The sequence below is a fragment of the Eucyclogobius newberryi genome, unplaced genomic scaffold (assembly GCF_026437365.1).
Source record: "Eucyclogobius newberryi isolate DKJ021-1_F unplaced genomic scaffold, fEucNew1.0.hap1 SCAF_14, whole genome shotgun sequence".
NCBI lineage: Eukaryota > Metazoa > Chordata > Actinopteri > Gobiiformes > Gobiidae > Eucyclogobius > Eucyclogobius newberryi.
Window position 1 is genome coordinate 38492046 of NW_027315768.1, and position 24219 is coordinate 38516264.

The 24219-nt window shown below is 52.4% G+C and overlaps 1 protein-coding gene across 1 annotated transcript in view; it reads right to left on the reverse strand.

The window, feature by feature from the left end:
• Nucleotides 1–24219, reverse strand: part of LOC140359129 (titin-like) — a 342168-nt gene that overhangs the window by 107363 nt on the left and 210586 nt on the right. Inside the window, exons 94-106 of the mRNA XM_072443997.1 lie at nt 24060–24219; nt 22880–23182; nt 22524–22805; nt 17959–18146; nt 16194–16305; nt 15822–16124; nt 15280–15588; nt 14163–14444; nt 6818–7117; nt 5927–6220; nt 3828–5805; nt 2914–3509; nt 1598–1993 (exon numbers count right to left, since the gene is read on the reverse strand). The exon at nt 24060–24219 is cut by the window's right edge and continues 143 nt beyond it. Of these exons, the coding sequence (XP_072300098.1) occupies nt 1598–1993; nt 2914–3509; nt 3828–5805; nt 5927–6220; nt 6818–7117; nt 14163–14444; nt 15280–15588; nt 15822–16124; nt 16194–16305; nt 17959–18146; nt 22524–22805; nt 22880–23182; nt 24060–24219 (5503 nt within the window). The remainder of the gene's footprint in view (nt 1–1597; nt 1994–2913; nt 3510–3827; nt 5806–5926; nt 6221–6817; nt 7118–14162; nt 14445–15279; nt 15589–15821; nt 16125–16193; nt 16306–17958; nt 18147–22523; nt 22806–22879; nt 23183–24059) is intronic.

Consider the following 24219-nt stretch of genomic DNA (forward strand, 5'->3'; position numbering starts at 1 on the left):
ATGCTTTATATTTGAGATTCTTGTCTCTTGTGTCTCTTGTGTCTCTTGTGTCTCTTGTGTCTCTTGTGTCTCTTGTGTCTCTTGTGTCTCTTGTCTCTCTTGTCTCTCTTGTGTCTCTTGTGTCTCTTGCGTCTCTCGTGTCTCCTGCGTGTCTCTTGTGTCTCTTGTGTCTCTTGTCTCTCTTGTGTCTCTTGTGTCTCTTGTGTCTCTTGTGTCTCTTGCGTCTCTCGTGTCTCCTGCGTGTCTCTTGTGTCTCTTGTCTCTCTTGTGTCTCTTGCGTCTCTCGCGTCTCCTGCGTGTCTCTTGTGTCTCTTGTGTCTCTTGTCTCTCTTGTCTCTCTTGTGTCTCTTGCGTCTCTCGTGTCTCCTGCGTGTCTCTTGTGTCTCTTGTGTCTCTTGTCTCTCTTGTGTCTCTTGTGTCTCTTGTGTCTCTTGTGTCTCTTGTGTCTCTTGTGTCTCTTGCGTCTCTTGCGTCTCTCGTGTCTCCTGCGTGTCTCTTGTGTCTCTTGTGTCTCTCGTGTCTCTTGCGTCTCTCGTGTCTCTTGCGTCTCTCGTGTCTCTTGCGTGTCTCTTGTGTCTCTTGTGTCTCTTGTGTCTCTTGTCTCTCTTGTGTCTCTTGGGTCTCTTGGGTCTCTTGGGTCTCTTGGGTCTCTTGGGTCTCTCGTGTCTCCTGCGTGTCTCTTGTGTCTCTTGTGTCTCTTGTCTCTCTTGTGTCTCTTGCGTCTCTCGTGTCTCTTGGGTCTCTTGCGTCTCTTGCGTCTCTTGCGTCTCTTGTCTCTCTTGTCTCTCTTGTGTCTCTTGCGTCTCTTGCGTCTCTTGCGTCTCTTGTGTCTCTTGTGTCTCTTGTCTCTCTTGTCTCTCTTGTGTCTCTTGTGTCTCTTGTCTCTCTTGTGTCTCTTGTGTCTCTTGTGTCTCTTGTGTCTCTTGTGTCTCTCGTGTCTCCTGCGTGTCTCTTGTGTCTCTTGTGTCTCTTGTGTCTCTCGTGTCTCTTGCGTGTCTCTTGTCTCTCTTGTCTCTCTTGTGTCTCTTGTGTCTCTTGTGTCTCTTGTGTCTCTTGTGTCTCTTGTGTCTCTTGTGTCTCTTGCGTCTCTTGCGTCTCTCGTGTCTCCTGCGTGTCTCTTGTGTCTCTTGTGTCTCTCGTGTCTCTCGTCTCTCTTGTCTCTCTTGTCTCTCTTGTCTCTCTTGTCTCTCTTGTGTCTCTTGCGTCTCTCGTGTCTCCTGCGTGTCTCTTGTGTCTCTTGTGTCTCTTGTGTCTCTTGTGTCTCTTGCGTCTCTCGTGTCTCCTGCGTGTCTCTTGTGTCTCTTGTGTCTCTCGTGTCTCTTGCGTCTCTCGTGTCTCTTGTGTCTCTTGTGTCTCTTGCGTCTCTCGTGTCTCTTGTGTCTCTCGTGTCTCTTGCGTCTCTCGTGTCTCCTGCGTGTCTCTTGTGTCTCTTGTGTCTCTCGTGTCTCTTGCGTCTCTCGTGTCTCTTGTGTCTCTTGTGTCTCTTGCGTCTCTCGTGTCTCTTGTGTCTCTCGTGTCTCTTGCGTCTCTCGTGTCTCTTGCGTGTCTCTTGTGTGTCATGTCTCACATGACTCCTGGTTACCGCGGCGACACTCACCCATAGCGTCTTTGGCGGTGACGGCTCTGGAGGGTTTGCTGGGCGCTCCCACCCCGATCTCGTTGACCGCCTTGACCCTGTACTGGTACTCGTGCAGGGGGAGGAGCCCGGTGACGGTGAGGCGCGTGGAGGGGGCGGGCTCTTTGTTGACGGGCGACCAGCGCACGGCGTGCTCCTCGCGCCTCTCCAGGAGGTAACCGCTGATGCTCTTCCCGCCGTCGACCTCCGGCTCCACCCACTCCACCGTCATCTCCTCTTTGGCGACCTTGGTGACCTCGGGGGCGTCGGGCGTGCCGGGGACACTGAACTGAGTCCCCGCCAGGATGGACGGGCTCTGCACGGCCGGCCCGGGGCCCATCTTGTTCTCCGCGCGCACACGGAAGATGTACTGGTTTCCTATAGCAACAAGAGCTTAGACTCACATCTGCAACTGATGATGTCACTGATGATGTCATGACCCAAGTCATGACATCATCAGTGACATCATAGTTTATAAGTGTATTATAGTTTATAAGTGTATTATAGTTTATAAATGTATTATAGTTTATAAGTGTATTATAGTTTATAAGTGTATTATAGTTTATAAGTGTATTATAGTTTATAAATGTATTATAGTTTATAAGTGTATTATAGTTTATAAGTGTATTATAGTTTATAAGTGTATTATAGTTTATAAGTGTATTATAGTTTATAAGTGTATTATAGTTTATAAGTGTATTATAGTTTATAAGTGTATTATAGTTTATAAGTGTATTATAGTTTATAAATGTATTATAGTTTATAAATGTATTATAGTTTATAAGTGTATTATAGTTTATAAATGTATTATAGTTTATAAATGTATTATAGTTTATAAGTGTATTATAGTTTATAAGTGTATTATAGTTTATAAATGTATTATAGTTTATAAGTGTATTATAGTTTATAAATGTATTATAGTTTATAAGTATATTATAGTTTATAAATGTATTATAGTTTATAAATGTATTATAGTTTATAAAAGGTGTTTTAAAGATGATAAGATTTAAACATTTGATGGACATCAATATTTATAATTGTAATGATTACGATTATAATGATAGTTATTATTGTTCATAATTATCATCAGGACAGAATGTTCCATGATGTTTGTCATGGGAGCGTCCAGGGAGCGTTCAGGGAGCGTTCAGGGAGCGTCCAGGGAGCGTCCAGGGAGCGTCCAGGGAGCGTCCAGGGAGCGTCCAGGGAGCGTCCAGGGAGCGTCCAGGGAGCGTCCAGGGAGCGTCCAGGGAGCGTCCAGGGAGCGTTCAGGGAGCGTCCAGGGAGCGTCCACTCACCTTCCACGAGCCTGCTGACCATGGCTTTGTTGGTGATGATGGCGTTGGAGTGGACTGACCACACCCCTCTCTTGGTGTCGCACTTCTCGATGATGTAGTTGTAAATGTCGCAGCCGCCGTTGTCCTCGGGCACGTCCCAGGCCAGGTGGCAGCGGTCGGTGGTCACGCCGGACACCGTGAGGTCGCGCACCTCTCCGGGCCGGTCCAGCACGTTGATGGTGGCTCGGCCCGTGGCGCTGCCCGCAGAGTTGGTGGCGGTCACGACGTAGGCGCCGCTGTCCGTTCTGCGCGCGCCGGTGATGAACATTTTGGAGAAGTCGGCTCCAGACTCGAGCTTGTGGCGAGGGCCGCGCCTGATCTCGTCCGGGCGCTCGTCTTTGGTCCACTTGAGCTCGGGGGCGGGTTTGCCTTTGACCAAAGCCTCCAGAGAGATGGAGTCTCCGGCCTTGACCACCAGCAGCCCGTCCGGCTTGACCACCACAGACGGCTCCAGGATCTGTTCTTTCACCAGAACCTCGGGCGTGGTCACCCAGTCGCTCTCCCCGCCCTCATTCTTGGTCTGCACGCGGAACTGGTAGATCTGGTTCTCCACGCACCTGCCGAACAATCAGGGTTCAATCATACGCTAAGTGTACGAGTGAGCGGCCATTAGCCAACAAGCTAGCTTAGCCCTGCACAGCGACAACACAGACACTACTTTCACTTTACATTTCACCCGCTAAGTTCATTTGAGCCAAATAAAAGCTCCACAGACCACAACAAATAGGCCAAGAAGCCTATTTTACTATTCGTGCTGTTCTAGTTCTGACTTCTGAGTTCACCTGGAATGTGCCTCTACCACCGCAGCTTTGGGCAGAGTCTCTTTACTAAGATGGTAGAAATAGTAGCAGTAACATTAGAAGGGCCATACAAACCTGTCAGCCATGAAGTAGGTCTCCTTGATCGCCCCCTTGTGGATGCGCTCCCACTCCTCCGCCTCTTTGGGCTTCTTCTCCACGTGGTAAGCGAGGTTCTTGCTGCCGCCGTCGTAGTCGGGTTTCCTCCATTTGAGGTAACAGAAAGTCTTTCCGATCTCGGCGATCTGGAAGTCCAGGGGCTCGCCGGGCTTCTCGATGGGGTCCACAGCCAGCACCGGGTTCTTGGTCTCCGTGAACGGTCCAGCACCGATCTTGTTCTCGGCACGTACTCTGAAGAAATACTCGCAGCCCTCGGTGAGCGAGGCTTTGAGCTGACGCTTGGTGCAGTCGTTGGACACCAGGGTCCAGTTCCTTTGGCTGGGCTGACGGCACTCGATCATGTACTGCGTGATCTCTGTGCCGCCGTTGTCCTCTGGGTTCTCCCACGACACGATGCAGGAGTTCTTGGTGATGTAGGTCACCCTGATATTCTGGCAGGCGCCAGGCGTGTCCAGCACGTTCACGATGATGGTGGCCTGCGCTTGGCCGCTGCTATTCTTGGCCACAATGGCGTACTTGCCATAGTCACCGCGTACGGCCTCGTTGATGACCAGCTCGCACAGTGGGTAGTTGTTGTTGAAGTCGATGCGTTTTTCGCGTGAAAGAACTCGGGCATCTTTGGTCCAGGTGATCTCGGGGTCCGGGCGACCTTTGACCCTAGTGATGAGGTTGATGATCTGACCAGCTCTGACCGTCAGAGAGTCTCTGCAGGACGCATCCACGGAGACCTCGGGTGGCACCAGGATATCTTTGGCCAGTATGACCTCCTGCAGCTCGCGTGGCTCACTGTCGCCAATGGCGTTGGAGGCTTTGATGCGGATGCGGTACTCCAGGCCCTCGATGAGGCCGGGGACCCTGAAGGCACACATTTTGATCAGGTCTTTGTTGATGCGGTCCCACTGCGCCGTGCCAGACTTTTGCACTTCCACAATGTAGCCGAGGACGGGGCTGCCGCCGTCGCGTGTGGGCTTGGTCCAGCAGATGTCGGCGTAAGACTTGCTCCAGTCCTTGAGTTTGGGGTTTCCTGGAGGTCCGGGGCGAGTGAGGGCGCGCGCAGCTTTGACCGGGTCTGAGGTGGGCGACGGCTCGCTGATGCCAGCCACGTTCTCGGCGAACACTCTGAACTCGTAGCTGTTTCCCTCGCACAGGCCGGACACGCGGTAGCGCAGGTCCAGCACCGGCGTCTTGTTGACGCGGATCCATTTGCCGGTCATCTCTCGGCGCTCAATCACGTAGCCGCTGATGGGGCTGCCACCGTCAAAGTCGGGCAGAGTCCATTCCAGGGTGACTGCGTTCTCTGTGATGTCGGAGCACTCGGGCGGACCGGGTGGTCCCGGAGGAACGAACATGTGTTTGGCGATAGTGGGCGGGCTCTCGAGAGGCGCTCCGATGCCAATGCGGTTCTCAGCTCGGACTCGGACGATGTACTCCCGGCCTTTTTCCAGACGAGACACTTTGGCTTTAGTGGCCATTCCGCCGGAGCTGACCACACTCCACGGCTCCCACGGCTTCTTCACGTCCTTCTTCTCCACCACGTAGTTGGTGATGGGTGTGCCACCATCGTCCTTCGGGGGGCGCCACTGCACCATCATGTACTCGGGCGTGACCTCCAGGATGTTGATGGGGCCAATGGGCGGTCCGGGCAGGTCCAGCACGGTCACATGCAGAGCTACGCTCTTGGACCCGGCGGGGTTGGACGCAGAGAGAATGTACTCGCCGGTGTCGCCGCGCTGACACTCGGAGATGGTCAGCAGCGTGTTGCTGCCCAGCGTTTCTATGGCGATGCGGCCTTCAGAAGCCATCTCTTTGCCGTCACTGCTCCATTTGGCGGTGGGCATTGGGATTCCGGTCAGACGAGCCGGGAGGACAATGATGCTGCCCGCTTTAACGGTCAAACCCTCGATCAGCTTCACATCCACCTCGATCGTGGGAGGCACTAGAGACAAAGAGACACGAAAAGAAGAGGTTTGGACATAAGACCAGAGTCCAGGGACAAAACTGTCCAAGACCATGTGACGGGCCTAAACCTTTAGTTTAAAGGGTCTTGTGGGACTTACGTGTCTTCTCCTGGCAGGTGACGGGCACGCTGGTGTCGGGACGGCTCACTCCGATGGCGTTCTGGGCCTTGACCCTGAAGCGGTAGGTCTTGCCCTCGTCCAGGCCGGTCACGTGAGCCGTCTCAGACGTGACAGTTTTAAAGGAGACCCAGTCCGTCTGCCCCTCCTCCTGGTACTCCACCATGAAGCCCGTGATGTCACTTCCTCCTGTGCGCTCTGGCCACTCCCACTGCAGCCACACTTCTGTTTTCTCTGCATCGGTGTGGTGCAGGTTCTTAGGTGGCCCAGGCGGGTCTGCGGAGAGGAGAGGGTTAAAACTAGGTCTAAACCAGGTCTAAACCAGGTCTGAACCAGGTCTAAACCAGGCCTAAACCAGGACTAAACCAGGTCTAAACCGGGCCTAAACCAGGACTAAACCAGGTCTAAACCAGGTCTAAACCAGGTCTAAACCAGGTCTGAACCAGGTCTAAACCAGGCCTAAACCAGGTCTAAACCAGGTCTAAACCAGGTCTAAACCAGGTCTAAACCAGGACTAAACCAGGACTAAACCAGGTCTAAACCAGGTCTAAACCAGGCCTAAACCAGGACTAAACCGGGCCTAAACCAGGACTAAACCAGGACTAAACCAGGTCTAAACCAGGTCTAAACCAGGTCTAAACCAGGTCTGAACCAGGTCTAAACCAGGTCTAAACCAGGACTAAACCAGGACTAAACCAGGACTAAACCAGGTCTGAACCAGGTCTAAACCAGGTCTAAACCAGGTCTAAACCAGGTCTAAACCAGGCCTAAACCAGGACTAAACCAGGACTAAACCAGGTCTGAACCAGGACTAAACCAGGACTAAACCAGGCCTAAACCAGGACTAAACCACAGTGGGTGTGGTCTACTCACAGAGCGGGTCGAGGGCTTTGATTGGTGTCTTGCTGGTCACAAAGTCGCTGCATCCAAACTGGTTTTCGGCGGCGACTCTGAACATGTACTGGATTCCTTCAATGAGGTAAAGCGCCATCAGACTCGGCTTCTTATTGGACGCAGACACCGGGACCCACGTGTTGGCCGCAACGTCCTTCTTCTGCACCACGTAGTGCGAGATGACCGCGCCGCCGTTGTCTTCCGGAGCTTTCCACGTCAGGTAGGCCGACTCGCTGGTGATCTCCGAGATGAGCAGGTCACGAGGAGGAGAGGGTTTGTCTGACATCAGAAGAAATCAACTGTCAGAGGGAGGAGCCAGCCAGAGGGAGGGGCCAGCCAGGGGGAGGGGCCAGCCAGAGGGAGGGGCTGTCCAGAGGGAGGGGCCAGCCAGAGGGAGGGGCCGGCCAGAGGGAGGAGCCAGCCAGAGGGAGGGGCCGGCCAGAGGGAGGGGCGTGGCACATTCTGTCATCTTCACACACTTAACACAGACTCTATTTCATCTGTGTTTGTGTCTGTCCTGAACTGTGTTCTACGTGTTCTACGTGTTCTACGTGTTCTACGTGTTCTAAGTGTTCTACGTGTTCTACGTGTTCTACGTGTTCTACGTGTTCCACGTGTTCTAAGTGTTCTACGTGTTCTAAGTGTTCCACGTGTTCTAAGTGTTCTACGTGTTCTAAGTGTTCTAAGTGTTCTACGTGTTCTAAGTGTTCTAAGTGTTCTACGTGTTCTACGTGTTCTAAGTGTTCTACGTGTTCTACGTGTTCTAAGTGTTCTAAGTGTTCTACATGTTCTAAGTGTTCTACGTGTTCTACGTGTTCCACGTGTTCTAAGTGTTCTACGTGTTCTAAGTGTTCCACGTGTTCTAAGTGTTCTACGTGTTCTAAGTGTTCTAAGTGTTCTACGTGTTCTAAGTGTTCTAAGTGTTCTAAGTGTTCTACATGTTCTAAGTGTTCTAAGTGTTCTACGTGTTCTACGTGTTCCACGTGTTCTAAGTGTTCTACGTGTTCTAAGTGTTCCACGTGTTCTAAGTGTTCTACGTGTTCTACGTGTTCTAAGTGTTCTAAGTGTTCTACGTGTTCTACATGTTCTAAGTGTTCTAAGTGTTCTACGTGTTCTACGTGTTCTACGTGTTCTACGTGTTCTAAGTGTTCTACGTGTTCCACGTGTTCTAAGTGTTCTACGTGTTCTAAGTGTTCTACATGTTCTAAGTGTTCTACGTGTTCTACGTGTTCTAAGTGTTCTACGTGTTCTAAGTGTTCTAAGTGTTCTACATGTTCTAAGTGTTCTAAGTGTTCTACGTGTTCTACGTGTTCCACGTGTTCTAAGTGTTCTACGTGTTCTAAGTGTTCTAAGTGTTCTACGTGTTCCACGTGTTCTACGTGTTCTACGTGTTCCACGTGTTCTAAGTGTTCTACGTGTTCTAAGTGTTCCACGTGTTCTAAGTGTTCTACGTGTTCTAAGTGTTCTAAGTGTTCTACGTGTTCTAAGTGTTCTAAGTGTTCTACGTGTTCTACGTGTTCTAAGTGTTCTACGTGTTCTAAGTGTTCTAAGTGTTCTACATGTTCTAAGTGTTCTACGTGTTCTACGTGTTCCACGTGTTCTAAGTGTTCTACGTGTTCTAAGTGTTCCACGTGTTCTAAGTGTTCTACGTGTTCTAAGTGTTCTAAGTGTTCTACGTGTTCTAAGTGTTCTAAGTGTTCTACATGTTCTAAGTGTTCTAAGTGTTCTACGTGTTCTACGTGTTCCACGTGTTCTAAGTGTTCTACGTGTTCTAAGTGTTCCACGTGTTCTAAGTGTTCTACGTGTTCTAAGTGTTCTAAGTGTTCTACGTGTTCTAAGTGTTCTAAGTGTTCTACGTGTTCTAAGTGTTCTAAGTGTTCTAAGTGTACCTGCTTCCGAAGAGTGCACACGCTTTTTTGCTCGCTCCGCTTGCTATCGCTGCTTTCCTTATTTATTTTGCTTTTTAATCAGTTTTTGTCTTCCAAACATTTTTGCTTTAGACTTTTTCAAGTAAACCAAGGATTTTAAGAACATTTTTCCAGTTTTAACGACATATCTGACGCCAGCGACATGTCGGGAGAAGAAGGGAGAAAGACTGTGAACGCTGTCGGAAATATCAACAAGAAATTAAAGAGCTGAAAACACGGATATTTGTTTTGGAATCTGAAAAAGTTCTTCACGATACCATTCCTGTGTCAACCGACGGTAAGAAGAGCACACTTTTTACAAGAAAAACTGCTACTTTCAACCTAAACCGCAGTGACTCTGTGTCGTTTCCAAAACTGTCTAAAAACCAGAAAGACCAGGCTGTTTCTTGGAACAAACTTGGAGCAAAGCCTAAACGATACAAAGATAACGTGAAGTCGCCTAAAATACAGCTCACCAACAGATTTTTACCACTTTCAGAGATGGAATTAAATGAAAAAAGGAACGATGACGTGGCCAAAATACAGCGAGGAGGATCTGTGCCAGGAGCCAAGGTCACGCAGATTGTTTTAGTTGGGGACGGCGCGATAAGTCACGTGACGCATGAAAAGATAAACACACATTCTTTTCCAAGCGCCACTGTTTCTGAGATAACGTCACTCCTTCCAAATATTATGGCTAAGCATGGAGGAGCTAAACAGCTGATTGTGCACGTGGGTGCAGTGGACATGCGGCGGGAACAGACTGAAGTTTTGAAAAAAGACTTCTTGAAGTTATTCGACGTACTTGATAAAATGGAAATCAAAACTTTCATAAGTGGACCTCTTCCAAACATCGACAGGAGGATAAACAAGTTTAGCCGGCTTCTTCAGCTGAACACATGGCTGTCCAAAGAGTGTCCCCCTAGAGGACTACACTACATTGAGAACTTCTATCTATTCTGGAAACGAGAGGACCTGTTTAAGAGAAATGGCCCCCACCTATGCAGAGGTGGAGTGAGGGTGCTGACAGAGAACCTGCTCCACGCTCTGAGGCATTGGACTGGGCCTGGACAGGGTCCTGAGCAGATAGTTAGAGAAGAGAGGAATGAGAGAAGAATTCCTGCTCCCTCAGCCAGAGACCGAGCCAATGTTTCAACATCAAAAGCACCACAACCTCAGCCTCCACCAAAGGATTCATCAGCAGCTGCTCCACCACCACCAGCAAAGGATTCAGCTCCAGCTGCTCCACATTCAACTCCACCGCCTCCAGCAAAGGAACAATCTTCAAAGGCCTTGGACCCATCTGTGACAAGCCCAACAACATCCCTGTCATCGCCCCTGCCTTCACACCAGCCCTGGGTTCCCCCTGCAACATCTACTCCCACTAAAGATTCATCATTCTCCTTCTCATCTCCACTCTCACCCATGGGCCTTCCCAGCCATTTTGAAAGTCTGATCAAATCAGGCATTAAGATGGCTCCACTCACGCCCAATATAGCAAGGGCTATGCCGACTACACCAACAAAAGCCCCACCACCCATCCCCCCTCGCCTCTCACCTGGTCCCAAACTCTCCTTGGCTACAAAAGCCCCACCACCCATCCCCCTTCGCCTCTCACCTGGTATCTCCCATAGCTAGGATGCACTGGGTCTCAGCGTTGCCGGGACTTATTGTCACATTAAAAATCAAACCAACCCGGGGCCCTATGTAAAAAGAGCCCCCCCTAGTGCTATTTCTGTAGTCACATCATCACACAGATGGAAAAACAAAATGCGAGTCAGGCCCAATCTGAGAAATGTGATTCATATTCCCTGTGAAAAGATAAAGCCCAGTCCCACTGAAACTAGTCTGAAACTTGCTGTGCTAAATGTCAGATCCTTATGTAACAAATCTCTCTTAATTAATAATTTTATTTCTTCTTATAATCTTGATTTTATGTTTTTAACTGAAACATGGCTTGACAAAAACACAGGAAATGTAGTTCTGATAGAATCTGCTCCACCCAACTTTAAGTTTGAATCTGAAACACGAGAAAACAAAAAAGGGGGTGGAGTCTGTGCTGTCTTTAGAGATGAAATAATTACCCGCAGGTTGTCTTTTGGGGCGTTTTCATCATTTGAGTATGTATCCTTTAAAATGGAGCTAAAACGGTCTCCATCCATTCTCTTCATTGTTTTATACAAGCCTCCCCAGCACTGCCAAAGTTTTATTGATGATTTTACTGAGATGTTTCAGTAGTATGCACAGACTTTGATGGTTTGGTCATTACAGGTGATTTCAACGTGCATGTTGATAATATTTGTGACAGAAACACTAAAGAGCTTGATGCTGTCCTTGAAACCTTCAGTCTTACTCAGCATGTGAGAGGCCCCACCCACAGCAGAGGACACACTCTAGATCTCATAATTACAAAGGGGGTAAATATTTCAAATGTTAATCTGATCGATGTTGCTCTGTCTGATCATTTCTGTGTCTTCTTTGACCTGTCTGTTTCTCCCCAACCTCCGGTTGGTCCTGCAGTTGTTCAGAGGAGACACATAAATGATTGCACAGGTGCACTGTTTATGGAAATGATAAACTTTGAAAATGTCTCATGTTCTAATGTAAATGATTTGTTGAACTCTGTTACATCTAGTGTTTTGAATGTTCTGGACACCATCGCCCCTATAAAGGCTAAAATGGTTAAAAATAAGCAGAAGGCGCCGTGGAGAAATGATGATTCGGTCAGGGCACAGAAAAGGGAGTGCCGCAGGGCCGAACGGAAATGGCGCAAGTCAAAGCTCCAGGTTCAAAAAGAGATTTACAAAGAAAAGCTGAACATGTACAACCTAATCTTATGTAGAACTAGGGAAAGATATTTTTCTGAAATAATTGGAAGCTGCAGTAACAACTCGTGTGTCCTGTTTGCCACAGTAACAGATTAACAAACCCTCCAGCTCAGCTGCCGTTAGAACTCATTTCCACATCCAAGTGTAATGAGTTTGCATTATTCTTTAATGACAAAGTTCAGGGCATTAAAAATGCTATAAATCCCACAATGCAAAAAATTACCCTAAAACCACCAAGACACTTAGAGCTAACTCACTTTGCACCAGTAACTGACAAAACTGTCCATGAGATCATCACCAGTCTGAGTTCATCTACATGCTGCCTTGATGTGTTACCCACCAAATTTCTAAAGTCTGTGCTGAACAGTTTGTTAGCACCACTCACTCACATAGTTAACATGTCGCTTCAATCTGGAACATTCCCAATGTCTTTGAAAACTGCGGTCATAAAGCCTCTCCTAAAGAAGAGCAGTCTTGATGCTGCAGTCCTGAGTCAGGACAGGTCCATCTCTAATCTGCCATTTTTGGGCAAAGTCCTTGAAAAGGTTGTTTACCAACAGCTCACAGATTTCCTCTTAATAAACAACTCATTTGATGTTTTTCAGTCAGGTTTTAGACCTCATCACAGCACTGAGACTGCTCTTGTCAAGGTGACAAATGACATCCGCCTGAACACTGACACGGGCAAAGCCTCAGTCTTAATTCTGTTAGATCTGAGTGCTGCTTTTGACACTGTCGATCATGGGATCCTCTTACAGAGACTAGAGGACTGGGTGGGCATCACTGGCCCCGCCCTAAACTGGTTAAGGTCCTATCTGGAAGACAGGAAGTACTTTGTTAAAATTGGTAGCTGTGTCTCAGACCACATGACCCTGACCTGTGGAGTGCCCCGAGGGTCAGTCCTGGGTCCTCTTCTGTTCAACCTCTACATACTGCCGTTAGGTCAGTTGATACGCAGTGAAAATGTGTCCTATCACAATTATGCAGACGACACTCAGATCTATGTTTCACTATCGGCAGGTGAATATGGACCAGTAGATTCACTCTGTCACTGCATCCAACAGATCAGTTTGTGGATGCAAAACAACTTTCTCCAGCTGAACTCAGACAAGACTGAAATAATCGTTTTTGGCCCACAGAAACAAAGAGAAAGTGTTAGCGGTCACCTCCAGAGTCTCGCTCTAAAACCTACAAACCAAATTAGAAATCTGGGGGTAATAATGGACTCAGACTTGAACTTTAATAGCCACGTCAAATCAATAACATCAGCAGCTTTTTACCATCTAAAAAACATTGCCAAAATCAAAAATATAGTGTCAAAACCAGATTTAGAGAGACTTATCCACGCTTTTGTCTCCAGTAGATTAGACTACTGTAACGGCCTGCTCACTGGTCTCTCCAAACGAGCTGTAAAACAGCTGCAGTACATCCAGAACGCTGCTGCTCGGGTCCTGACTAGAACCAGGAAGTATGATCACATTAGTCCTGTTCTCAGGTCTCTGCACTGCCCCCTGTGGCTCAGAGAATAGACTTTAAAGCAGCTCTGCTTGTGTACAAGTCTCTCCATGGCCTAGCACCAAAGTACATCTTGGATATGTTAGTGCCATATGAACCATCTCGGACTCTGAGGACCTCAGGGACCGGCCTCCTGCTGGTGCCAGAGTCAGGACTAAACATGGACTGGCCTCCTGCTGGTGCCAGAGTCAGGACTAAACATGGAGCGGCCTCCTGCTGGTGCCAGAGTCAGGACTAAACATGGACTGGCCTCCTGCTGGTGCCAGAGTCAGGACTAAACATGGACCGGCCTCCTGCTGGTGCCAGAGTCAGGACTAAACATGGACCGGCCTCCTGCTGGTGCCAGAGTCAGGACTAAACATGGAGCGCCCTCCTGCTGGTGCCAGAGTCAGGACTAAACATGGACCGGCCTCCTGCTGGTGCCAGAGTCAGGACTAAACATGGACCGGCCTCCAGCTGGTGCCAGAGTCAGGACTAAACATGGACCGGCCTCCTGCTGGTGCCAGAGTCAGGACTAAACATGGACCGGCCTCCTGCTGGTGCCAGAGTCAGGACTAAACATGGACCGGCCTCCTGCTAGTGCCAGAGTCAGGACTAAACATGGTGAATCTGCGTTTCAGTTTTATGCAGCTAAAATCTGGAACAGTCTTCCTGAAGATGTGAGACAGGTTCTACTCTGACAATGTTCAAATCTAAGCTAAAAACAGTTTTGTTTAGCTGCGCATATGACTAAAAGGATTTTTTCTTTGCACTCTTCTCTTTTGTTTGTGATTTTATTAGTTTAGAAAATCAGTTGGATTGATAATTTTTAATTTAGTTAATTTTATTGTATTTCTGTAATTTCTTTGTGATTTTAATGCATTTTTCCTGCTGTGAAGCTTTGAATTGCCTTGTGTATGAAATGTGCGACACAAATAAACTTGCCTTGCCTAAGTGTTCTAAGTGTTCCACGTGTTCTAAGTGTTCTACGTGTTCTACGTGTTCTACGTGTTCTAAGTGTTCTAAGTGTTCCATCATAAACCTCATTTGCATAAATGTGCCCCGCCCGGGCCGGGGCGGGGCCGCAGTACTCACTGAGCACCAGCACGGTGACGGTGGCGCTCTTCTTGCCGGCGGCGTTCTCGGCCGTGAGCGTGTATTGGCCGGAGTCTTGGCGCGTGGATTTGGGGATGAAGACTTTGGTGCCGGACTCGGTCACGGCCACGGTCAGGTGACCCGGCATGTCCCCGCCCTCCTTCTGCCATTGGACGGTCGGAGTCGGCACGCCACCAATCAGAGCGCTCAAAGTGATGTCAGTGCCCACCATCGCCAGGTGGTCACGTGACATGTTAGCATCCAATAGGAGCTCAGGGGCCTCTGCCAGAGAAAAGAGAGAGAGGAAAGAGAAAGAGGAAAGAGAGAGAGGAAAGATAGAGGAAAGAGAGAGAGGGGAGAGAGGAAAGAGAGAGAGGAAAGAGAGAGAGAGGAAAGAGAGAGGAAAGAGAGAGAGGAAAGAGAGATAAAATCAGGACCAAAACTTGAATCTAGAATAACTCTAAAGGAGGCGGAGCTTTGGCGACAGGAAATGAAGAACATGTTCAGACGTGTTTAGTTCTTATTATACGTCTGTGACACTGACCGTCCACCACATGGAGCTGGACCCTCACTACAGGTTACCATGGTGATGGGCTTCTCTACATTAGACCTGAGGGTCCAGGAGACCCTGGCTCTGTTACCATGGTGATGGACTTCTCTACATTAGACCTGAGGGTCCAGGAGACCCTGGCTCTGTTACCATGGTGATGGGCTTCTCTACATTAGACCTGAGGGTCCAGGAGACCCTGGCTCTGTTACCATGGTGATGGACTTCTCTACATTAGACCTGAGGGTCCAGGAGACCCTGGCTCTGTTACCATGGTGATGGGCTTCTCTACATTAGACCTGAGGGTCCAGGAGACCCTGGCTCTGTTACCATGGTGATGGACTTCTCTACATTAGACCTGAGGGTCCAGGAGACCCTGGCTCTGTTACCATGGTGATGGGCTTCTCTACATTAGACCTGAGGGTCCAGGAGACCCTGGCTCTGTTACCATGGTGATGGGCTTCTCTACATTAGACCTGAGGGTCCAGGAGACCCTGGCTCTGTTACCATGGTGATGGGCTTCTCTACATTAGACCTGAGGGTCCAGGAGACCCTGGCTCTGGTTCTTACCCAGTCTGTCGTGGACCTTGATGGTCTGCTTGACGTAGGATGGGTCTGATTTGCCGGCGGCGTTGACGGTGTAGATCCTGAAGGTGTAGTCCTGCTGGTCAGTGAGTCCGGTCACTGTGTAGTCCAGACCCGGGCACTGCTCAGGGCCCTCGTTGGCCTGGACCCAGTCCACGGCCCCCGGCTTCTGGTACTCCACCAAGTACCCGAAGATACGGCCTTTGCCATCGTGTCGCGGCTGTTTCCAGCGCAGACTGACCGAGTCTTTGGTCTTATCGTAGGACTCGGGCGTGACGGGCGGACTCGGGGGAACTGCGAAGAGCGGGAGGGACATTAACACCATCATACTTCTGTGTCTTATGACATTATTAACCACTCATTTAGATCATTATTCTGGCACATGAGTCTTTATCTGCCAAACTCCTGAAATCCTCACTAAACATCTTGACTGAAGAGTCCTCGCTCCCTTTGCAGATCTAACCTTTGAAGGAGTCTCGCCTCTTGTTAAATCCTCACTAAACATCTCACTGAACATCTTGACGTACCGATGGGGTCCTTGGCGAGGATGGGTGCGCTGGGCGGGCTGGGGTCTCCGGTGCCCAGCTCGTTCTCTGCGGTCACTCTGAATTCGTACTCGCACCCTTCGGTCAGGTCGTTGACTCGATATTGTGTTTGTGGGTAAAGCTGCTCTCGTGTCACTCTGGACCAGCGCTTGGCTCCCACCTCCTTCTTCTCCAGGATGTAGTTCAGGATGGGCTTCCCTCCGTCTCGGGGCCGGGACCACAGCACCAGGGTGTTGGTGCCGTAGACCTCGCGGACAGTGGGCTGCTCAGGGGCCTCGGGTACTCCTGTGGGGGAGGGGCAGTGTTAGGCCAGGTTTACAGTGTCTCTGCAGCGTCAGATGAAGCAGATCTTACTGAAAAGGTCCTTGGCTCTCATCTCCTCAGAATCCAGAGGTTCACTAATGCCGTACGTGTTCTCTGCAGAGATCCGGATGATGTACTCACGGCCCTCCGTCAGCTTAGGGATCTGCAGCAGCAAAACAGGCTCAACAAAGGGCTAAAACAGGCTCATCAAGGGGCTAAAACAGGCTCAAAGAAAGGGCTAAAACAGGCTCAACAAAGGGCTAAAACAGGCTCAACAAAGGGCTAAAACAGGCTCATCAAGGGGCTAAAACAGGCTCAAAGAAAGGGCTAAAACAGGCTCAACAAAGGGCTAAAACAGGCCCAAAGAAAGGGCTAAAACAGGCTCAACAAAGGGCTAAAACAGGCTCATCAAGGGGCTAAAACAGGCTTAAAGAAAGGGCTAAAACAGGCTCAACAAAGGGCTAAAACAGGCCCAAAGAAAGGGCTAAAACAGGCTCAACAAAGGGCTAAAACAGGCTCATCAAGGGGCTAAAACAGGCTTAAAGAAAGGGCTAAAACAGGCTCAACAAAGGGCTAAAACAGGCCCAAAGAAAGGGCTAAAACAGGCTCAACAAAGGGCTAAAACAGGCTCAACAAAGGGCTAAAACAGGCTCAAAGAAAGGGCTAAAACAGGCTCAAAGAAAGGGCTAAAACAGGCTCAACAAAGGGCTAAAACAGGCTCAAAGAAAGGGCTAAAACAGGCTCAAAGAAAGGGCTAAAACAGACTCAAAGAGAGGGCTAAAACAGGCTCAAACTAAAGGTATAGACCTTGCAGGTTGCTTGCAGGTGTTTGCACTGACCTTGCAGGTGTTCTGGCACGTGTTTGTACTGACCTTACAGGTGTTTTATGTGGTGTTTGTACTGACCTTACAGGTGTAAATGTGGTGTTTGTACTGACCTTACAGGTGTTAATGTGGTGTTTGTACTGACCTTACAGGTGTTAATGTGGTGTTTGTACTGACCTTACAGGTGTTAATGTGGTGTTTGTACTGACCTTACAGGTCTTTTATGTGGTGTTTGTACTGACCTTACAGGTGTAAATGTGGTGTTTGTACTGACCTTACAGGTGTAAATGTGGTGTTTGTACTGACCTTACAGGTGTTTTATGTGGTGTTTGCACTGACCTTACAGGTGTAAATGTGGTGTTTGTACTGACCTTACAGGTCTTTTATGTGGTGTTTGTACTGACCTTACAGGTGTAAATGTGGTGTTTGTACTGACCTTACAGGTGTTAATGTGGTGTTTGTACTGACCTTACAGGTGTTTTATGTGGTGTTTGCACTGACCTTACAGGTGTAAATGTGGTGTGTGTACTGACCTTACAGGTGTAAATGTGGTGTGTGTACTGACCTTACAGGTGTAAATGTGGTGTGTGTACTGACCTTACATGTGTATTATGTGGTGTTTGTACTGACCTTACAGGTGTAAATGTGGTGTGTGTACTGACCTTACATGTGTATTATGTGGTGTTTGTACTGACCTTACAGGTGTTTTATGTGGTGTTTGCACTGACCTTGCAGGTGTTTTATGTGGTGTTTGTACTGACCTTACAGGTGTTTTATGTGGTGTTTGCACTGACCTTGCAGGTGTTTTATGTGGTGTTTGCATTGACCTTGCAGGTGTTTTATGTGGTGTTTGCATTGACCTTGCAGGTGTTTTATGTGGTGTTTGCATTGACCTTGCAGGTGTTTTATGTGGTGTTTGCATTGACCTTGCAGGTGTTTTATGTGGTGTTTGCATTGACCTTGCAGGTGTTTTATGTGGTGTTTGCATTGACCTTGCAGGTTGTCTTGGTGGTTGCCGAGGTGACGGTGGTCCAGTTATCTCGGTTGGTGTCTCTTTTCTCGATGATGTAGTTGGAGACGTCGACGCCGCCGCTGTCCAGAGGAGGCTTCCACGAGACCACCATGAACTCCCTGTGCACCTCCTCAAACACCACCGGCCCCACGGGAGGAGAGGGGCGGTCTGAGGTGGAGGAGAGGGAGGAGAGGGAGGAGAGGAGGAGGAGAGGAGGAGGAGAGGAGAGGAGAGGGGAGGAGAGGGAGGAGAGGAGGAGGAGAGGGGGGGAGAGGAGGAGGAGAGGGGGGGAGAAGGGGGGAGAGGAGGAGGAGAGGGAGGAGAGGGGAGGAGAGGGAGGAGAGGAGGAGGAGAGGGGGGGAGAGGACGAGGAGAGGGAAGGAGAGGGAGGAGAGGAGGAGGAGAGGGAGGGAGGGAGAGGGGAGGAGAGGGAGGAGAGGAGGAGGAGAGGGAGGAGAGGGGAGGAGAGGGAGGAGAGGAGGAGGAGAGGAGGAGGAGAGGGGAGGAGAGGAGGAGGAGAGGGAAGAGAGGAGGAGGAGAGGGGGGGGAGAAGGGGGGAGAGGAGGAGGAGAGGGAGGAGAGGGGAGGAGAGGGGAGGAGAGGGAGGAGAGGGAGGAGAGGGAGGAGAGGGAGGAGAGGAGAGGAGAGGGAGGAGAGGAGGAGGAGAGGGAGGAGAGGGGAGGAGAGGGAGGAGAGGAGGAGGAGAGGGAGGAGAGGGGGAGGAGAGGGAGGAGAGGGAGGAGAGGAGGAGGAGAGGGAGGAGAGGAGGAGGAGAGGGAGGAGAGGGGAGGAGAGGGAGGAGAGGAGGAGGAGAGGGAGGAGAGGGGAGGAGAGGGGAGGAGAGGGGAGGAGAGGAGGAGGAGAGGGAGGAGAGGGGAGGAGAGGGAGGAGAGGAGGAGGAGAGGGAAGGAGAGGGAGGAGAGGGGAGGAGAGGGGAGGATGAGGGGAGGAGAGGGAGGAGAGGGAGGAGAGGAGGAGGAGAGGAGGAGGAGAGGAGGAGGAGAGGGAGGAGAGGGGAGGAGAGGGAGGAGAGGAGGAGGAGAGGGAGGAGAGGGGAGGAGAGGGAGGAGAGGAGGAGGAGAGGGAGGAGAGGGGAGGAGAGGGAGGAGAGGGAGGAGAGGGAGGAGAGGAGGAGGAGAGGGAGGAGAGGAGGAGGAGAGGGAGGAGAGGGGAGGGAGAGGGAGGAGATGAGGAGGAGAGGGAGGAGAGGGGAGGAGAGGGGAGGAGAGGGGGAGGAGAGGAGGAGGAGAGGGAGGATGAGGGGAGGAGAGGGAGGAGAGGAGGAGAGGGAGGAGAGGGGAGGAGAGGGAGGAGAGGGAGGAGAGGGGAGGAGAGGGAGGAGAGGGAGGAGAGGGAGGAGAGGAGGAGGAGAGGAGGAGGAGAGGAGAGGAGAGGGAGGAGAGGGGAGGAGAGGACGAGGAGAGGGGAGGAGAGGGAGGAGAGGGAGGAGAGGGAGGAGAGGAGGAGGAGAGGAGGAGGAGAGGGAGGAGAGGGGAGGAGAGGGGAGGAGAGGGAGGAGAGGAGGAAGAGAGGGGGGAAGAGGACGAGGAGAGGGGAGGAGAGGGAGGAGAGGTGAGGAGAGGGGGAGGGAGAGGGAGGGAGAGGAGGAGGAGAGGGAGGAGAGGGGAGGAGAGGGAGGAGAGGAGGAGGAGAGGGGGAGAGGGGAGGAGAGGAGGAGGAGAGGGGAGGAGAGGAGGAGAGGAGGAGGAGAGGGAGGAGAGGGGAGGAGAGGGAGGAGAGAGGGAGGAGAGGGGAGGAGAGGATGAGAGGAGGAGGAGAGGGAGGAGAGGGAGGAGAGGAGGAGGAGAGGGGAGGAGAGGGAGGAGAGGGAGGAGAGGGGAGGAGAGGGAGGAGAGGAGGAGGAGAGGAGGGGAGAGGGAGGAGAGGGGAGGAGGGGGAGGAGAGGGAGGAGAGGAGGAGGAGAGGGGGGGAGAGGACGAGGAGAGGGAGGAGAGGGGAGGAGAGGGGAGGAGAGGGAGGAGAGGGAGGAGAGGAGGAGGTGAGGGGAGGGAGTGGACGAGGAGAGGGGAGGAGAGGGAGGAGAGGGAGGAGAGGGGAGGAGAGGGAGGAGAGGAGGAGGAGAGGGGGGAGAGGGAGGAGAGGGGAGGAGAGGGAGGAGAGGGATGAGAGGAGGAGGAGAGGGAGGAGAGGGATGAGAGGAGGAGGAGAGGGAGGAGAGGGAGGAGAGGACGAGGAGAGGGGGGGAGAGAGGGAGGAGAGGGGAGGAGAGGGGAGGAGAGGGATGAGAGGAGGGAGGAGAGGAGGAGAGGGATGAGAGGAGGAGGAGAGGGAGGAGAGGGGAGGAAGAGGACGAGGGAGAGGGGAGGAGAGGGAGGAGAGGAGGAGGGGAGGAGAGGAGGAGGAGAGGGAGGAGAGGGAGGAGAGGGGAGGAGAGGGGAGGAGAGGAGGAGGAGAGGGGGGGAAGAGGACGAGGAGGGGGAGAGGACGAGGAGAGGGGAGGAGAGGGAGGAGAGGGAGGAGAGGGAGGAGAGGGGAGGAGAGGGAGGAGAGGAGGAGGAGAGGGAGGAGAGGGAGGAGAGGGAGGAGAGGAGGAGAGGGAGGAGAGGGAGGAGAGGGAGGAGAGGGAGGAGAGGAGGAGGAGAGGAGGAGGAGAGGGAGGAGAGGGGAGGAGAGGGGAGGAGAGGGAGGAGAGGAGGAGGAGAGGGGGGGAGAGGACGAGGAGAGGGGAGGAGAGGGAGGAGAGGGAGGAGAGGGAGGAGAGGGGAGGAGAGGGAGGAGAGGAGGAGGAGAGGGGGGGAGAGGACGAGGAGAGGGGAGGAGAGGGAGGAGAGGGGAGGAGAGGGAGGAGAGGAGGAGGAGAGGGGGAGAGGGAGGAGAGGGGAGGAGAGGGATGAGAGGAGGAGGAGAGGGAGGAGAGGGAGGAGAGGAGGAGGAGAGGGAGGAGAGGGGAGGAGAGGGGAGGAGAGGAGGAGAGGGAGGAGAGGAGGAGGAGAGGGAGGAGAGGGGAGGAGAGGGGAGGAGAGGGGAGGAGAGGGAGGAGAGGAGGAGGAGAGGGAGGAGAGGAGGAGGAGAGGGGGAGGGGGGAGAGGAGGAGGAGAGGGGAGGAGAGGGAGGAGAGGAGGAGGAGAGGGAGGAGAGGAGGAGGAGAGGGGGGGGAGGGGGGAGAGGAGGAGGAGAGGGAGGAGAGGGGAGGAGAGGGGAGGAGAGGGGAGGAGAGGGAGGAGAGGAGGAGGAGAGGGAGGAGAGGGGAGGAGAGGGAGGAGAGGGAGGAGGAGAGGGAGGAGAGGGAGGAGAGGGAGGAGAGGAGGAGGAGAGGAGGAGGAGGGAGGAGAGGAGGAGGAGAGGGAGGAGAGGGGAGGAGAGGGAGGAGAGGAGGAGGAGAGGGAGGAGAGGGGAGGAGAGGGGAGGAGAGGGGAGGAGAGGGGAGGAGAGGGAGGAGAGGAGGAGGAGAGGAGGAGAGGGAGGAGAGGGGAGGAGAGGAGGAGGAGAGGGAAGAGAGGAGGAGGAGAGGGAGGAGAGGGGAGGAGAGGGAGGAGAGGGAGGAGAGGGGAGGAGGAGGAGGAGAGGAGGAGGAGAGGGGAGGAGGAGGAGGAGAGGAGGAGGAGAGGGAGGAGAGGAGGAGGAGAGGGAGGAGAGGAGGAGGAGAGGGGGGGAGGGGGGGAGAGGAGGAGGAGAGGGGAGGAGAGGGAGGAGAGGAGGAGGAGAGGGAGGAGAGGAGGAGGAGAGGGGGGGAGGGGGGGAGGAGGAGAGGGAGGAGAGGGGAGGAGAGGGGAGGAGAGGGGAGGAGAGGAGAGGAGGAGGAGAGGGAGGAGAGGGAGGAGAGGGAGGAGAGGAGGAGGAGAGGGGGAGAGGGAGGAGAGGGGAGGAGAGGGGAGGAGAGGGAGGAGAGGGAGGAGAGGAGGAGGAGAGGGAGGAGAGGGGAGAGAGGGGAGGAGAGGGGAGGAGAGGAGGAGAGGGAGGAGAGGAGGAGGAGAGGAGGAGAGGAGGAGGAGAGGGGGGGAGGGGGGGAGAGGAGGAGGAGAGGGGAGGAGAGGACGAGGAGAGGAGGAGAGGGGAGGAGAGGAGGAGGAGAGGGAGGAGGGGAGGGGGGGAGAGGAGGAGAGGGGAGGAGAGGGGAGGAGAGGGAGGAGAGGGAGGAGAGGAGGAGGAGAGGGAGGAGAGGGGAGGAGAGGGAGGAGAGGGAGGAGAGGGAGGAGAGGAGGAGGAGAGGAGGAGGAGAGGGAGGAGAGGAGGAGGAGAGGGAGGAGAGGGGAGGAGAGGGAGGAGAGGAGGAGGAGAGGGAGGAGAGGGGAGGAGAGGGGAGGAGAGGGGAGGAGAGGGGAGGAGAGGGGAGGAGAGGGAGGAGAGGAGGAGGAGAGGGGAGGAGGAGGAGGAGAGGGGAGGAGGAGGAGGAGAGGAGGAGGAGAGGGGAGGAGGAGGAGGAGAGGAGGAGGGTGTGTGTAAATGTGTTGTTTAGGTTCAGACCAGATCTGAGCCAGGACCAGGACCAGGACCAGGACCAGGACCAGGACCAGGACCAGGACCAGGACCGATGTGAGCCTGGCCCTGGTCAGCCTCAGAACGGCGTGGTTGCTGGTTCCTTACCCACGACGGTGATGTTGCAGATGCCCTTCCGGGCCCCGGTGCTGTTCTCCACCACGACCACGTAGCGCCCGCTGTGGCCCCTCTGCGCCTTCATGAGGCCCAGGCTCATGGTGCTCAGCGTGTTCTTGAACATCACGTGTTGGTCGGCCTTCAGCTCCTCGTCGTCGCGGTGCCACACGATGGAGGGGCAGGGCTTGCCGCTGTACCTGCCCTGCAGCAGGGCGCTCTCGCCCACGCGGATGATGATCTTATCCCTGAAGTCCAGCTCGATGGTGGGCGGCTCTGACCGGCACAGACACAGACAGTTAGAATGATGTACAGTGTGAGGCCTGAAGGGGGCGCCAGAGCGTCCTCACCGAGCTCGTTCTTGCAGGTGATGGGTTTGGTGCTGAAGCTGGGCTTGCCGGGCCCGACCTCGTTGACCGCCAGGACCCTGAACTGGAAGGTGTCGCCCTCTCGCAGACCGTCCAGCGTGAACTTCCGCTCCATCAGCGGCTCTTTGGTCAAGCGGCTGAACTTGTCTTTCCCGATCTGCCGCGCCTCCAGGACGTACATCGTGACCTCGGAGCCGCCGTCCGACTTGGGCGCCTTCCACGTCACGCCGATCTGGTCTTTGGTCACTTTGGTCACCTCCAGCTCCTCTGGACGATCCGGAACGCCTGTGAGAGAGAGGGTCAGAAACATGATCAAACTGGACTAAACTGGACTTAACCAGGACTAAACTGGACTAAACTGGACTAAACCAGGACTAAACTGGACTAAACTGGACTTAACCAGGACTAAACTGGACTAAACTGGATTAAACCAGGACTAAACTGGACTAAACTGGACTAAACCAGGACTAAACTGGACTAAACTGGATTAAACCAGGACTAAACTGGACTAAACTGGACTTAACCAGGACTAAACTGGACTAAACTGGACTAAACCAGGACTAAACTGGACTAAACTGGATTAAACCAGGACTTAACTGGACTAAACTGGACTTAACCAGGACTAAACTGGACTAAACTGGATTAAACCAGGACTAAACTGGACTAAACTGGACTAAACCAGGACTAAACTGGACTAAACTGGACTTAACTTATTTAACCAGGACTAAACTGGACTTAACCAGGACTAAACTGGACTAAACTGGACTAAACCAGGACTAAACTGGACTAAACTGGATTAAACCAGGACTTAACTGGACTAAACTGGACTTAACCAGGACTAAACTGGACTAAACTGGATTAAACCAGGACTAAACTGGACTAAACTGGACTAAACCAGGACTAAACTGGACTAAACTTATTTAACCAGGACTAAACTGGACTTAACCAGGACTAAACTGGACTAAACTGGACTAAACCAGGACTAAACTGGACTAAACTGGACTAAACCAGGACTAAACTGGACTAAACTGGACTTAACCAGGACTAAACTGGACTAAACTGGACTAAACCAGGACTAAACTGGACTAAACTGGACTTAACCAGGACTAAACTGGACTAAACCAGGACGGGCCCCTCCCCCCGGCCCCTCCCCCAGACTCACTGATTGGCTCTCTGACGATGATCTCGGCGGCCGTCTGCATGAACGGTCCCAGGCCGATGGCGTTCTCCGCTGCCACTCTGAAGAAGTAGGCCTTCCCGGGCGTGAGTCCGGCGAGCACGGCGTTCTGGCGACTGGCCGAGTACGACACGGACGTCCAGGC